We start from the raw sequence: 16212 nt of genomic DNA, 5'->3' as shown, positions 1-16212 counted from the left end.
ATATCTGGGATTGTTGATATTTCTCCTGACAATCTTGTTTCTATGTCTAGACATCATCAATTGAAATTTGTGTTCCAGGTAGTTTTTATCGTTGAATCATAAAGGACATAGCTTTTTTTCTTTTTTGGCCGCACCGTGCAGCTTACGGGATCTCTGTTGAATCCCAGGCCCTCAGCGGTAACAATACGAAATTCTAGCCCCTGGACAGCTAGGGAGTTCCCGAGGCCATACAGTTTTAAAAATGCCATTTCCGTTTAATGACACAGCCACTTTTCTAGAACAGTACATGTTTTTTCCATATAAGTTTTATTTGTTGTAAAATATTCTAACCTATGGATATATGTGGTATTGTTACTTCTGAACATACTTGTTTTAATTTTTTGGTATTATGGACAACACTGTTGAAGAGACATGAATGAGGCTGCATTGCTGTGTATTTTATTTTAAACAATTTCCTTTTTCAAATCCGTAGAAGTAGGCTTTCTGAGTTAAAATGTTGTAGGTTTTTGAAACTTGCTGCCACATTGCCTTCTAGAAATGCTGTGTAAATTTTGGTTCACACCAGAAGTACACCAAAGTTCCTGTTTCCACACACCTGACCTTTGTTCAGATTCACACTTTTATGATATGGATTTTTTTTCCAAATGAGTTAAAAATAAAACCTAAATAGCTTTTATGAACTTGTGGTTTAAAGGAAATGTTTTGTCCTTTTTTTCAAGTCTCAGTCTCCTTACATTTTTGTCTTCTGTTCCTTATTCTTTTGTGTTAAAACTCTAGGGTTTTAAAATTTATCAAGTTATTGTCTCTCCTGACATTGTGTGAATAGACTAGCCCCCCCCCAACCTTAAATTATCAAACCATTTCTGAATAGTAGAAGGGTGTTATAGCACTCAAATATCTAGCTTCCTCCTTTGTGAAGCACTCGCTTGCCCTCCATAGACACAGTTAAATGTCACAGATTTTGGTTTCATACTCTTTGGTATTGGGTAAAGATAAATAAAAGACAATTGCTGTTTGCCATGGGTAAAGATGAATAAAAGACAGTTGCTGTTTGCCAGGCCCTCCATTCCTTTGGATTCTCATAGCACATAAATGTTTTTCTATGATAACCTTAGTCACATGGCACAACATAAATTACTTAACAAGTGTTTGCACTTATTAGACTGTGACTTTATTTATATTTTCATTCTGAACCTAGCCAATGCCTGACACATATAAGGTCTTTCTTGGGTGAATCCCTTAACCTCTTTAAGCCCCAGTTTTCCCATCTCTGTCATGAGGATAAATATATTATCTGCCTACCATTGTTACTATGAGAAACTCAGTACTTAATTTGGAGATTGGCAGATAGTGAGTCAACAGTAAATGACAGCTCTCATTTTTATTCCTATTGGAATTCTAAAGATCCTGAACTCATATTATTATTATAGTGAGATCTAACATTATTATATTACCCATTGGTCTTTTATTCAGTTCTTTGTGGGTTGATGGCTACTTCTGCTTTTCGTGGGATTTTAAAGTTAATTCAATTCATAATTAAAATGATTTATAATTGTTAAGTGGCAACAGAACAGATTGAATGGTGAGAGCTGGGATGGTGAGAGGTTGAAGCTTAGCTGGCCCTTTATGTTCTGTTCCTTTTCTCTCTCTGCCTCTTTTGTCTTCCTAGATCTCTGCCGGTACACTGAAGTTTCCGTGTATCTGTAAAACAATAATTTGCCATTAATATTCTCTCTCACCAGCTCATCTCTAGGGGAAGAGGTGGTAGAAACCACCACTCTGTGGTCTTGCTACAGTTTAATTAAAGGTGTGAACAGTCATCCTCTGCCTTTCCCCCTGCCCCCACAAACCTCAGGAAAGAATGTGGTGGCAACTTGAAATCCTCTTTAAAAAGTCTAGATCCTTCGTGCAGCACTGTTAGAGCTTTTTTTAAAGAAACCATTGAACTCTATTTCTCTTCTTCCCATCATGGATATTTGGCTCAGCTGACCAAAGGAAGGGTATCTGTTGTATATACTTTTATATGTAGTGAGTTAACCAAATAAGGCCCTTTCTTTTTCATTCCTGTTACTACCCTTAACTAAGGTTCTGATGAATGCCTGTTTGTACTTTACACTTATCACAAAGGAGCTTGGGAAGGTCTTATTTGCACAAGTACTGTGGAAATGTAACTTGCCCCTTTGTAAATTGTCGTTCCAAAGTAGTAAGTTAGACTGCAGTGTTAGATGTTTGTACATTTTTTAATAATTCACTGTGTGAAATCACTGGGTATTCAAAAGAGTTATGATCTGCATGCACCTTAAATACTGGAAGGAGGATAATTTTTTTATGATAATTGATATCAAATGTTGTCTTATTTGGACAATCAATTTGTTTTTTATACTATATACACAAGACAGAATTCTCTTAACATTTCCGTACAAAAGAGAAAACACATACCCTTCTTAAATCAGTAGTTCTTTGTTTACTATTTAAAAATTTTTGAATGTTATGGTTCATGCCCCTTTTGTGTATTAAATATTTGAAACTTTAATTTGGTGAAGAAAACTGCTTCTTACGCACCGCTTTCGAGTTAATTGTAAGGAAGTTGGACATAATTGCATACTTACACTTCACTGTAAATAAAAAGCCTCCAAATATTATCAGAAGTTTTCATTGTTACTTTAAAACAGCAGCATCTTGTTAACCTTAATCAGAGCCTGACGTGTGTTTCTTCTAAATGGCTTCTGATGTGGTGTCTCTCTTCAGTTCTCTGTGGTTTCCTGTTTTTTTCATACATAGAGCAAAGCCTTTTGATGTATTCAGCCTCATTTTTTTTAATGGCATATCAAACATAAACTTTCTTATATACACAATATAGCATTGTTCGGCTGTCTCAGCACTCATTTATTCATCTTGCCACAGACCATTCCTTCGCTGGAATTCCTCCAGCACTTCCTTAACACCCCTTCTGTAGACTTTAGCATTACAGATTTATTTCCACCCTGAAAGTGTGTGTTCTTCAAGGGCGGAGGTAGCATCTCTTTCCATAATGGTGTTTCTCCACAGTGTCTTAGCACTTAATAGGCACAATAGATCAGTGACTTTCAAAGTGTTGTCCCCAGCAACATCAGCGTCACTTGGTAGCTTGTTAAGGTTGTAAGTTCCAAGGCTCCACCCCAATCATACTGAATCAGAATATCTTGGGTTGATCAATTTCTGTGCTAACAAGCCTTTCAGTGATTCTGATGCATGCTCAAGTTTGACAACCACTGCAGGAGATAATGAATACGAACCTTTTACCTTGACGGTGTTGCTTCACTGGAAGGATTAGTATCACGCGGGGCCAACCAATTTAGTCCATTCTGCTTGAGTCTTAATTCTCAAGAGATACTAGTAAAGAAAAATCTTTATTTAAATACTTGCAATCTTACAAGAGATTATAGCTTTTATAGCCATCCTGTTATGAAAACTGGTCTTCCCTGGTGCCTCAGATGGTGAAGAACCCGCCTGCCAGTACAGGGGATGTGGGTTCAGCCCCTGGGTCAGGAAGATCCCCTGGAGAAGGAAATGGCAATCCACTGCAGTGTTCTTGCCTGGGAAACCCCATGGACAGAGGAGCCTGGTAGGCTTCAGTCCATGGGGCTGCAAAAGAGTCAGACACGACTCAGTGACTAAACACAACAATTATGAAAACTGCAGCTTAAAATTTTCAACATGTGAATGATTGCTTTCTTCCACTTGTTCAGAAATAGGCATTTAACATTCCGAAAGGAGGAAAAGTAAAGAACAAATAATGAATGTTATTCATTTTCATGGTGGACAGGAGGTGGGTGAATGTTGGAAACTGGTCAGGCAGAGAATGGGTTGGGAGGCTTTCCCCTGGGTGCCGTTCTATCCGCTTCAGAATTTTTGAACCGTGTAAGTGTATTACATAAAAAATGTTGGTATAAGGGTTTTAAGAAGATTAAGTTGATCAATGAGTGTTGAATAAATAACTTTCCATGTGATAGCCAGTTGGATTGGTTAAAAGTTATTGAAATTTCCCTTTGCATTAGTATGAAAGGTTAAATAAAGTGGTTTTCCACCTCTGTAGAACATATCAGGTGTTGGTAGAAATGTCTTGATGACTTTCTGCCTGAACTTTCTTACGCAGTGAACAAAGAATTCTTGCTATTATGTGAACATATCATCCTGTTATTACTTTAAGAAAATAAAGGACGAGATCAGACATACAGGACTTTGATCTAATACTGTCTTTGGAAGCGTTTTTAGAAATATCTTGATAGTCAAGGACTGCTTGAGAGAAAAATTGATCTGCATTTTTGTCACATTCTTAGCAAATGGAAAATAATCCATTTAGCAAAACCCATTACATATGTTCTGAATTATAAACAGTATTCTCAACTATTTGTCTTTTAGTACAAATACAATTATATTAATGTTATGATTTAATTGTGCTGTTTCAGTGGAAGGTATGTCTTAAATGACACTTGATTCAATTACCTTTTTTTTTTTTGTCTTGCACAGAACGATCGTACCATGGAAAGTATTCAGACAGTGCCTTCATGAGGTGCATCAGATTAGCTCTGGCCTGGAAGCAATGGCTCTAAAATCAACAATTGACTTGACTTGTAATGATTACATTTCGGTTTTTGAATTTGATATTTTTACCAGGCTGTTCCAGGTAAGCTTTTTATTTGCTTCATCCTGCCCCCTCTTCTCCTTCTGTCCCTGCTCTGCGTATGTGTATTTTGCACATCCATGCATAATGTACAAACGTATGGGAAATAGTCTCATTTTTGGTAGTCTCCCATTTAAAAGCAGACTTCCCTTGTGGCTCAGCTGGTAAAGAATCTGCCTGCAATATGGGAGACCTTGGTTCGATCCCTGGGTTGGGAAGATCCTCTGGAGAAGGGAAAGGCTACCCGCTCCAGTATTCTGGTCTGGAGAATTCCAGGGACTGTACAGTCCACGGGGTTTCAAAGAGTCGGACGTGACCGAGCGACTTTCGCTTCACTTCATTTAAAAGCAGGTTGTTGGCCATTGCCCTAAGTTTAGAGTGTAAGTTTGGGATATCTGGTGTTCTGAGCCTGGAAGTTGCTTACTAGCTTTGAGAAGATTGATGTAAAGGAGCTTTGCTTTTATAAACAGTCCCTGTTTAGTTTCTCACTTTACTTTGCTGATCCTTCTAGCCCAGTAGCTGACAGAATGGTGGGCGTTTGCTGAGGTTGTGTCTCAACAGCCCCCTTTGCCTCCCACACCCATTAGATGAGAAGGGAAATAGTAAGCTTGGGAATAAATAGCAAACTTAACCTCCTCTGTATCGGAGATTACTGTGATGGATACCGATTCTACAGCTAGCTTTGCTCTTTCAGCCATATGTTACAAACATTTTTCACTGTCAGTAAATATTTTCATCAGTGTAATTTTCAGCTTTCAGTTCCTACAGAATATTCCATCAAAATAGTCTGTTATTGATATAGCATATCTCTCATTTGGGAAATTTAGGTTTTCCTGGTTTTTTCCCTAATATCAGTGACTTTGAGATTAACCTTCTTGTCCTATTCATTGTTTTTGTTTTTGAACCATTCTTTTATAATTGTCTTCGCATAGCTATTCAGAAGTAGGTATCATATAATAAAAGCTGGGTATCATCATTTTGTGCTTTTGTATGTATAGACAGAATTACCCTAAACATGAAGACTTGCAATTTGCTTTGAATTTGCCTCTGCCATTAAATTGCATATCATCTCTGAGATTCAAGTGGTCACAAAATGAGAATCCCACCTAAAATTTCTGTGATTCTAATAATATAAATTATATAGCAAGTGAGGTTTAATTGATCAAAAATGAGGCTTGCTTATATTCCAACACAGTTTTTCTTTCTTTTTTTATTTTAGTCTGCAGTCTAAGATTTATTCTGTTTGAAACATACTTTCAGCAAATGTTAAAGTATAATATTGGTTTTCGTGTTTCTCATGTTGTAAGAATCTTGCTTCTCTGATTTATGACTCTGCTTGGTACTTGCCTGCAAGGATCGGGTAACTGATTTATGTAAGAAAACAAGATTACATGGCATTAACTTTTAATTTATAAAAGAACCCATTAACAGAGGGCAAACTAACTCTTGTCGACAATACTTATAGAATAAATTTTACTTTATTACAGCTTTATAATCATAATTCTACCTAGACGTATAGAATTGAAAATTAGATAAGTGACTGCAGAAAGTATGCTTTTGGTTGTTTTCAGTTTGCAGTAGTTTCATGATTATTCCCTTGGTATATGTATGCTGTCAGTTAATGCTTTTCCAACAACTTTAAGATACATTTTAGGAAAAGGTTGTGTTACCTGACACTGATTATTTTATAATGGAACTTCTCCTTTCTTTAAAAGTTTCTGATAATTTTACAGATACTTACTGAACATGATACCAAGACATTCTAATAGTAGGTACTCTGCTTCTTCCCCTTGGGAAGGAAGAAAACTTAAGTTTTTTTGTTTTTTTTTTCCCATACATTAAACCTAACTATTTATTCTAGAAAGAGTGTATTTTTTGTGGGGAGCCTGGATGACTTTCAGTCAGAATGTTAAATACTAGAATGCCTCAGAGTTATATATCAAAAGTATGATGGCAACTTAATGTTGGTTAAACACTTACCCAAACAGCTGCTTAATATGTACACATATTTTCTTATAAGCTGTTTCACTTTAAAACAGCCAAGTATCTTAACACTCTAAGGTGCATATATCTTATTTATGCTCCAGGGGATAGGAGAGGAAAAGAATCTTTTAAATAGAGCTACTGTGAAAAGTATTAGGTAACAAAACAAAACAGTACCAGTGGACCAAAGTATACCTGGTGTCTTTGAAAACCCATGCTTACAGAAGTGGCTAAAGAACTCTTCTTAGCCCTTGTGTTCTAAAATTCTTTACCTCTCCTCATTTCATTGGTTATACTGTAATCATGTATGTGTTTTAAAATACAAAAAAATTGGTTCTGTGTACAGAAAGTGGATGTATTAACTTTTACCGATCTTTTATTTTTGTATAACTTTAAAAATCGAGTAATATTTTCCTCCTATAATTGTGTATTCTATATGAAAAATGTAAGTTTTGTGTTTAGTATAACTGCACGTACATATATTCTGCTCTACCTGTGATATAGATGGTTAAGTGGTTGTTAATTCTTCTAGCTTTGAACTGTTGGGGATGGAATATTTAGCAGAGTGGTATCTGAAAGTGGGCAAAGGACACCCTCAGGATTGGGGTTTGTTCTAGAGATCTAGCATCAGGTTTGAAGAACGTGTCAGTTGGGGTGAGGGGATGGAGTGGAGACTTGTCTAGGACATGAAAGAAGAAAGCTGGAGGATTCTGGTCTCCCCTTCTTCTTCTCCTCCCTCGTCCCGATATTTTGTCAGAACTTGAACCATGCTGTGATTCCCGGGAAGATCTTGCAATGGCTGTGTTCCTCCGTCTGCCTGTTACCTTATCCGTCTCCTCTCCAGGCAGTTCAGAGATGTTGGGATTGGCAAGTGCTCAAGTCCCAGATTGGAAATATGGGGCTTTTACATTCTTCTTTGCTCTCCCTGGGGCTGCTGCCCCGTCCTCCTTCCATTTCCCGTTCTCTTCTGTAAGAGGAGACTGGCGCAATAAATGGGATGGGTAAGGTGGCAGGATAAGAAGTGAGTAATTTGGAGCTATATACTAGTGACTATGGAATATACAGCATTGTGGAATAGGGAGAAAAAGAGATGGAGGAAGTCGTCTGTTGCAGTGAGGATTAAGAGAGCATCTGGGCAGACCAGCCAAGGTCCTGCTCCCAGGGTAGGTTGTAAGTCAGTAAACGAGCGTTCCTGAACACGGTGGCCTTTGAGAGAATGGAGGGACTCGTCTTCTTAACATACTTCATTAGTTTCTGTGGTCATTTAAGCATCTCCAATAGGGGCATCTCTGGTGGCTCAGTGGTGAAGAATCCACTTGCCAGTGCAGGAGCCACAGGTTCGATCCCTGATCTGGGAAGGTCACACATGCCAGGGAGCAGTTGAGCTCATGCCCCACAGCTGTTGAGCCTGCGCGTCCCAGCCAGAGAAGCCGTCACGACGAGCAGCCTGTGCGCTGCAACTGGGGAGCAGCGCCCACTCGCCGCAACTAGAGGAGAAGCCACTCCGCAATGAAGACCCAGCACAGCCGAAAGTGAATAAATAATTTTAAAAAGAGAAGCTCCAAAGAATTTTATGTTTGGTGTGTGAGAAAAGATTTCCTATAATCTAACAACAAGTTGCAAAAGTAATCACTCTTCAAAGCACTTTATTTTGCCTTCTCTAAGAGTTGGACTGTGAAGAAAGCTGAGTACCGGAAAATTGATGCTTTTGAACTGTGGTGTTGGAGAAGACTCTTGAGAGTCCCTTGGACCGCAAGGAGATCCAACCAGTCCATCCTGAAGGAGATCAGTCCTGGGTGTTCATTGGAAGGACTGATGCTGAAGCTGAAACTCCAATACTTTGGCCACCTCATGTGAAGAGTTGACTCATTGGAAAGGACCCTGATGCTGGGAGGGATTGGGGGCAGGAGGAGAAGGGGACGACAGAGGATGAGATGGCTGGATGGCATCACCGACCTGATGGACATGAGTTTGAGTAAACTTGGGGGTTTGGTGATGGACAGGGAGGCCTGGCGTGTTGCGGTTCATGGGTCACAAAGAGTCAGACACGACTGAGTGACTGAACTGAACTGAACTGAAGCCATTCTTTGGCGACATACTTTGAACATGCACACACAAAATACAAAACTACCACGTGTTTCTGACTGTGGGTTTCATTCTCAAGAAAACTAGTGCACAGACTTCCTATGAAGTATATATATTTGTAGTTAGAAGCTAGCCCTTAGAATTATTACTCAGAAATGGTCGCTACATAGCACAGCATTTGGCTCAGAACTCCACATGTATTTGGTCTGTGCATTGGCTGTTATAAAGTTCAGCACTGTTTTTAAAAATACAGCTTTCATTAATTTGTGTGGATTCTAATGGAAATGACCCAGATATTTTATGTTCTTTTCATCCTTGTCCTATATAGATGAGGAAGCAAAACAAAACTCAGTGACTCTAATAGTTATTATTCAGTTTTTTTTAAACACATGCTAATATTCTTCCAAGTATTGTTTATGTAATTTTTAGTCATCCCTTAAGGAGAAAATTAAAAACATTTTTTTTTTCAAGTACATAGACAGAACAGCTCATAAGGGTGTTCTCCAGAGCTCATTTTTCCCCAATTAGGTATTTTAGTGTGATGGGGAAATACCCTAAAGATTTTTCTTGTTATTTCGGCAAAGGTTAAACTCTTCATTACTAAATCATTCTTAAATCATTCTTTCCCTTGTTATCCTCCTCTCAAGGGATATAATCCTTAAAGAATTCCGCCTTGTAAATTTGAAGCTTGCTTAACAATAACAAGGAACAAGTCTCAAAACAAACAGAAGTAGGAGCCCTCCACCAGTAATGGAGTCTGGGATAACTGTTTCAGCAACTTTGACTTGGCAACACAGAATACTTTTTTTTTTCTTTTACATAGAAGATTTGAGTTAATAATTTGGCACATTAGGTAGAGTACGCTGCCAATTCCTTGGGATAAATGTAACTTCAGCCTTAAAGATACAGCAGAGCTGATTCATTAAATGCCCTCAAGCGAAGTTGTTTATTACTGGCTGCCTTTTTTCCCTTGCCATGATAATTGGAGGGACAACTAATCCCATTAGACAGAGCGATAACAAACCGTATGTGTGTGTGTGTGTGTGTGTGTGTTTCTGTGAAGGATTTCTACAGAAATCCTCTAAACTGAACCTTTTCTGATTTTCTAATTGTACAAGGATGAACCAGATGTTAGAATTGTAGTGTATTACCATGGGAGTCTGATGCTGAAGCTGAAACTCCAGGACTTTGGGCACCTCATGCGAAGAGCTGACTCATTGGAAAAGACCCTGATGCTGGGAGGGATTGGGGGCAGGAGGAGAAGGGGACGACAGAGGATGAGATGGCTGGATGGCATCACCAACTCGATGGGCATGAATTTGAGTAAACTCCGGGAGTTGGTGATGGACAGGGAGGCCTGGCGTGCTGCGATTCATGGGGTCGCAAAGAGTCGGACCAACTGAACGACTGAACTGACTGACTGACTGACCATGGGAGTGAAGGCTTTGTAGGAACGTCAGTCATCAGATAAGCTGTTCACAGCAACTGTCCTGGTTGCTCTGCCCCGGTGCTGCCTTAGTGCTGGTCTCCCTTTGGGACGCAAGACAGGCATGTTCCTTGTTATGTAGCTTTAGGGTCAGTGTGTAGACTTTGCCAAATCACTTACACTCCATGATAGCCTTTTGTTCTACAAAATGTGATGTCTAAATGTTAGAGTAGTGAATAAAACAGACACGCAGGGAGATGAGGCATGAGATGAGAAGTGGTGATTTCGGTCTGAGAAGGCTCTGTTGAGGAAGAGATGTTTGAAGAGGAAGGAGTCATACAACATGCATACTTGAAGAATTCAGGTAGAAGGATCAGCAGATTCAAAGGCTGTGAGGTGAGAGAGTGTAATTATGTTTACGCCAGCAGTACTGTGGTCCGCGGATCTAGAGGAAAGGTGGGAGGTGAGAGAGTCACAGCCGATGGGATACAGGGGAACTGGGTCTCAACCCCGTAAGGTCCTTCTAGGCCTTTTATAAGAACTTTGGCTTTTAGTCAAAGGTGGAGAGTTTTGAACCAAAGAGTGATGTGGTTTATGTTTCAAAATGATCGCAACTGCTGTATTGGGAATAGAATATGTGAAGAGATTATGTGGTTTTCCTTTTTGCTTTCAATATTTTTTTTCCTAAAATCTGTTTTCTGCATAATTATATTTCTCCAAAATGAAAGTAAGTAGTTTTATGTTTGCTTTTGGATAATATAAGTTGACCTAAGCCACGTAAACTTATATTCACTTTAAAAATATCCAGGAGAATTCTAGTATGTGTATTAAATAATGGTTTGGTGTATAAATGATAGTTGATACTCTCTAGGTAATCTTTTAATTTATTTATACTTTTAGCCGTGGGGCTCTATTTTACGGAATTGGAATTTCTTAGCTGTAACACATCCGGGTTACATGGCATTTCTCACATATGATGAAGTGAAAGCACGGCTACAGAAATACAGCACCAAGCCCGGAAGGTAAGACTTTGGCAGTAATATTGTGTGATATATAGAAAGATGGAAAGTCCTCGGTGGTTCATTCCTAAGTAAATCAGTTATACACATGGGGTTGAGGGGAGGGAAATGCTAATAGATGAAAACAGTGCTTCCTAATTCAGTTATTCAAATTGGTATGTTGTGCTTGTTCTGAAACTTAATGTTCATAAAGTGAAAGAGGATATGGTAATATGTAATTTGATGAATTTAGAGAAGAAGTCTCAGAGTTTAAAACTGGAATAAGATATTAGCATATTAACTCTTTTCATGACATGTGTTTGTGTATAAAATTGTATATTTGAATACTTGAATACTGTGCTAATGACAAATCAGTTTCATATTCATTATTTCAGGGTATTTTTCAAGACATTCAGTTTGGTTCTATGATAATCACATAATTCCATATAAATACATATTAATGCATGTAAGTACATATAAGTGTACAGATACATGATAAATGTGTAGTAAGTTCATAAACGTATAAACCCATTGCTAGCAATCCAAACCAGTGTCATGTCCTTGAGAACTTCTTCCATAATCTCTCATGGCTGCTGTTGAAATTGAATGAAACTCACAGAGCTTAGCTGTGTGATCAGCCTCTCTGGCTTTGCCTAAGAGAGCAGACCTTACTAATGGCATATCTGGGATCAGAAAATCTCTCTCCCCTGGTGCAGACATTTCCCCAGAGCCAGTCTAGAAATGCACCAGGCACGTAGTAGGCATTTGTGCTGTGGCTTGCTGTCTCCTGGGAATGATGGTCGTGACAGTGAGACCGCCCTTTCTCACTTACCGCGTTTAGGAGGAGACACCACGCCACTGTCCGTGGGAGCCCTGATGTTCATATAGGGGTCGTTGCATTTTAGAAGTTTGGTATTTTTCAAGTCTACCTTTTTCTTCTAGTACCGTTTTTATTTGATTTTTAGTGCAAGTGTCATTTGTCCTTTAAGAAAGTCTTTTCAAGTAGTCAGTTATTGATGATTTCTTCCCTCTTTACCATAGTGGAAAAATTTTCACCTCTTATATTTCTAAGAATTTTTATTGTATACTAGAAGGCAGTTGTAGGTACAGAAAACAGCGTGGCTCCTGTGGGGTCATAGGTTTAGACTGAGAACTGGTTCTCATTGTGACTACAAGACGGGGTCAGTTATTATGCACAGTGACAATGGCTTATAAGTCATTGTGTTTCATCAGGGATCTCTCATAACCAAATTTTTCCATAACTTTTGCTCTCTTGATTGGCATCAAAGTATCATCTTGTTCCTGGAGTATGATTTGAAAGATACAATACCATTGGAATCATTCTGTCATACAGATTTAACACAGAAGTCATTTGGGAAATTATCTCCAGTTCTAAAAAAAAAAAAATAATAAAGTGAGTCTTCTTGTGTTCTCTTGTTCAAGATCATGGAGATAATTGATGATCGTGTTGGAAGTGTTAATAGAAGCCAGAACTCATCACTATTTGAATAGAGCTTTTAAGATAGTGCTCTCCGAAAGGATGTCTTCTTTTCCTTCCCTTCCTGCCTTGTATCAGTTATTTATTTTAAGTTTTCGTTAAAGGTGAAATGATCAGTCTGTGGCAAACCCTTGTATGTACTTGTGATAGGGTGTTTAAAATGTGTTTAGGAAAATTCAGTCAACAACCAAATGATTTTAATAAATATTTGCTGGAGTGGTCCTTTCTCTCGGGAAATGGTTCATCTCTTTGGCTTCATGGTAAAGAAAATAGTTGGGTATATTTCAAGGACATTTGAGTTCTTAAGGGTGTACTTTATTTGGATCCAGCTGACAGTCGTGTCTGTGTGGGATTATTCTGGATGATCATGATTAAGGATGCTAAGTGAGAGGTTGATACTTATTTTTCAGCTTTCTAGGAGAATGTTTCTATACTTCTTGAAAAGTCCTTTCCAACAGTTCCAAAACCAATATGAAAATCACTTCTTCCTTTCTGTAAAGAGCTGAGTTTTCTTCAAAGATGAAACCACATTGCAGTACTTGATATCCAAATTAAGTAAATCTAATGACTGTGTAGCTGTTATATATGCTAAATTATCTGTTAAAGTTTTTATTACAGTACTTGTTTAATCAATAACTAATGTAGATTAACAGATGCTTATTTCTTCCACGTACATATAGCAATCAGGGTACTCAAATATAGCTTAAATTGGCCTACTTTCGATCTGCTTAAGGTGTTAGAAAATCCAGATATGGATATCATGAATAAGATTGCGTGTAATACACTTAAATTCAGGGAAATGATGTAAAATGTGGTAAGTAGATAAGATAATTAGCTAATCTTAGTAAACAGTAATGAATTTAAAACCAAGTCAGTCCCTTCTGACATTGCCATTAATTTGTTTTATATTTTAGAACTATTTTTATTTCCTGTCACAAGACATTGAACTTGACAGGATTAGAGGGGAGCATGAACTTACCTAATTTGCTTTCCCATTAATATAGTTCAGCTCTCTGATCTTTTGTTTAAACATGAGTGGCTGTAATACTTGAAAGAAAAGTATTATTTTTACACACGTTATTAACAACTAAAAGTGCATAATTTTAAGATGACAAAATAATGTATTGAATTCCATAGTAGACTGGCTCAATTTCTGTCTGAGCTAGCCAAATTAATTTTTACTTATTTTATTTTTGCTTTCCAAAAATGTCGTAGCTGTTTCACACCACCAGCGCTTTAATGCAGAGCAAACCTCTAATGATGATGGTGGTAAATTATTTGATGGTTTACAACTTCGATTATTTTTTCACAGAACTCCAGGGATATTTAAATGGAATTATTATCATTATTTCTTTTGCAGATGAGTAAATGGAGAAGGAGAATTGTGTAAAAATAAGTTTGAAGATAGAAATCCTAAATGATTTTGTTTATTCTTTTGCTTACGAAAAATCTGACAATTGTTTGGTAGTAGGTAGCAAGCAGACATTTTGAAAGTGTTTAAACATACTTCTCTTGTGTTTCACAGCTACATTTTCCGCTTAAGCTGCACCAGGCTGGGGCAGTGGGCCATTGGCTATGTGACGGGGGACGGCAATATCTTACAGACCATACCGCACAACAAGCCCTTATTTCAAGCCCTGATTGATGGAAGCAGGGAAGGATTGTGAGTATGAGACCTGGGGGTTTGAGTGTTTATTGTTCACAGATGTGGAAGATAGAGGCTCCTTTTGATGGTGGGAATGGACAGTGAGGCTGATGGTCTGACTGGTTTTTATTTTAAAACTAAGAAAAGGATGATCCTTAGATTTTATTGTTCATTTCTTAGTCAATTTAAAGTAACCTAATTATTTGATTTTTTTTTTTAGCATGGTCTTCACAACCTTCAGATCTGAATAGTTCCTTACAAATGTTAGAAAATACTGTGCAGTTGGAGAATGGATGCAGCGGAACAATTATTTGATTGGTCCCTATCTAGCTCTGCTCCTGTGCTCCCGATTTGTACTCTCAGTATAGGGTCTTTTAATCCTGCTGTTGGGATCATGGGCAGATTCTGATAGGCTCTGTTCTTGGACTGTTAGTAGAGTTGCAAAGAATCTCCCTTTGTGGGATTTCCACACACAGCTCACAAAAGCATCCCACCCCAAAGAGCCATCCATCTGCTCTTCTGTCTCAGAAAAACACAACTGGCTATTAAAGGGGCCTGGAACTTCATTTCCCTGGGGAGCACTGTGCTCCTGTCTCTGAAACATGCCTGCCTTCCCTCCCACCCTCCTCTTTCGCTTCCTCTCTTTTGTCCTTTTTTTAATTTTTAAATTAAAGCATAAGTGAGGTACAATGTTAAATGTTACAGGTGACCAGTATGATGATTCACAGTTTCTAAAGGCTATGCTCCATTTGCTGTCGTTGCTCAGTCACTCGGTCACGTCTGACTCTTTCCACGGCCCGCAGCATGCCAGGCTTCCCTGTCCTTCACTCTCTCTGATGTTTGCGCAAACTCACGTCCATTGAGTCAGTGATGCCATTCAAACAGTTCATCCTCTGCCGTCCCCTTCTCCTCCTGCCCTCAATCTTTCCCAGCCTCAGAGTCTTTTCCAGTGAGTCAGCTCTTTGCATCAGGGGCCAAAGTATTAGCGCTTCAGCTTCAACAGCTGTCCTTCCAATGAGTTTTCAAGATTGATTTCCTTTAGGATTTATTGGTTTGATCTCCTTGCTGTCCAAGGGACTCTTAAGAGTCTTTTCTAGCACTGCAGTTCGAAAGTGCCCATTTTTTGGTGCTCATTTGGCTTCATTTATAGTTACTGTAAAATATTGACTATATTCCTGTGATAGAAACCTGAGAGGGGGGAGTCTACCAGAAAGAGAAAATAGTTTCCAGTAGCAAAATTTTCCTTTGCCAAAGAAAGAACAGAAAAAAGAAAAAGTGATGGGCTCCTTGTGAATGGATAGAAGTTGTGAATTTTAAGAAATAGTTATGTAAGAATGAATGGCAAACTGGTACTAAAAGTCTATAGTTCTCCTTTTTTAATTATAAATTTGCTATTCTGTTATTTCTATCTTACCTCTAGTGCATCAAGGACTCATATGTGTGACTTTCTATCCACTATAACAGGATTTTTGTTTTGAAGAAAATGTACTTCAGAGTTTTAATTTCTAAAAAGAGATCACAAGTGGGCACATCTGTGAATGGACTAATTTTGATGTATCTTATTTATATTGTGGGCTTTTCTGGTGGCTCAGAGGTAAAGGGTCTGTCTGCCAATACAGGAGACCTGGGTTTGATCTCTGGGTCCAGAAAATGCCTTGGAGAAGGAAATGGCAACCCACTGCAGTATTCTTGCTTGGTGAATCCCGTGGTCAGAGGAGCCTGGCTGGCTACAATCCATGCGGTTGCAAAGAGTCAGACATGGAACAACAGCAACAACAAAAGATCAGTAACAACACAGGATATCATCTGGTCCAACTGTTTCCAACCGTCGGGGTCATTTGTCCTTTCCTTATAGTTAATCTGATATTGTGCGACATAAGTGATGAAGAAGTTTACTTTGATAACTAGCCAGGA

At 38.4% G+C, this 16212-nt stretch overlaps 1 protein-coding gene across 9 annotated transcripts in view; it reads left to right on the top strand.

Moving 5' to 3' along the window:
* CBLB (Cbl proto-oncogene B) overlaps positions 1-16212 on the top strand; it is a 218548-nt gene that overhangs the window by 108696 nt on the left and 93640 nt on the right. For all 9 annotated transcript variants that reach the window (XM_043893003.1, XM_043893009.1, XM_043893008.1 and 6 more), the window contains exons 5-7: positions 4510-4666; positions 11058-11179; positions 14179-14316. In XM_043893003.1, coding sequence (XP_043748938.1) covers positions 4510-4666; positions 11058-11179; positions 14179-14316 — 417 coding nt within the window. The remainder of the gene's footprint in view (positions 1-4509; positions 4667-11057; positions 11180-14178; positions 14317-16212) is intronic.

This window comes from Cervus elaphus, chromosome 31, assembly GCF_910594005.1.
Source record: "Cervus elaphus chromosome 31, mCerEla1.1, whole genome shotgun sequence".
Taxonomy (NCBI): domain Eukaryota; kingdom Metazoa; phylum Chordata; class Mammalia; order Artiodactyla; family Cervidae; genus Cervus; species Cervus elaphus.
Note: the sequence above shows the minus strand (reverse complement) of the source record. Positions and strands in the feature narration are given on the sequence as shown.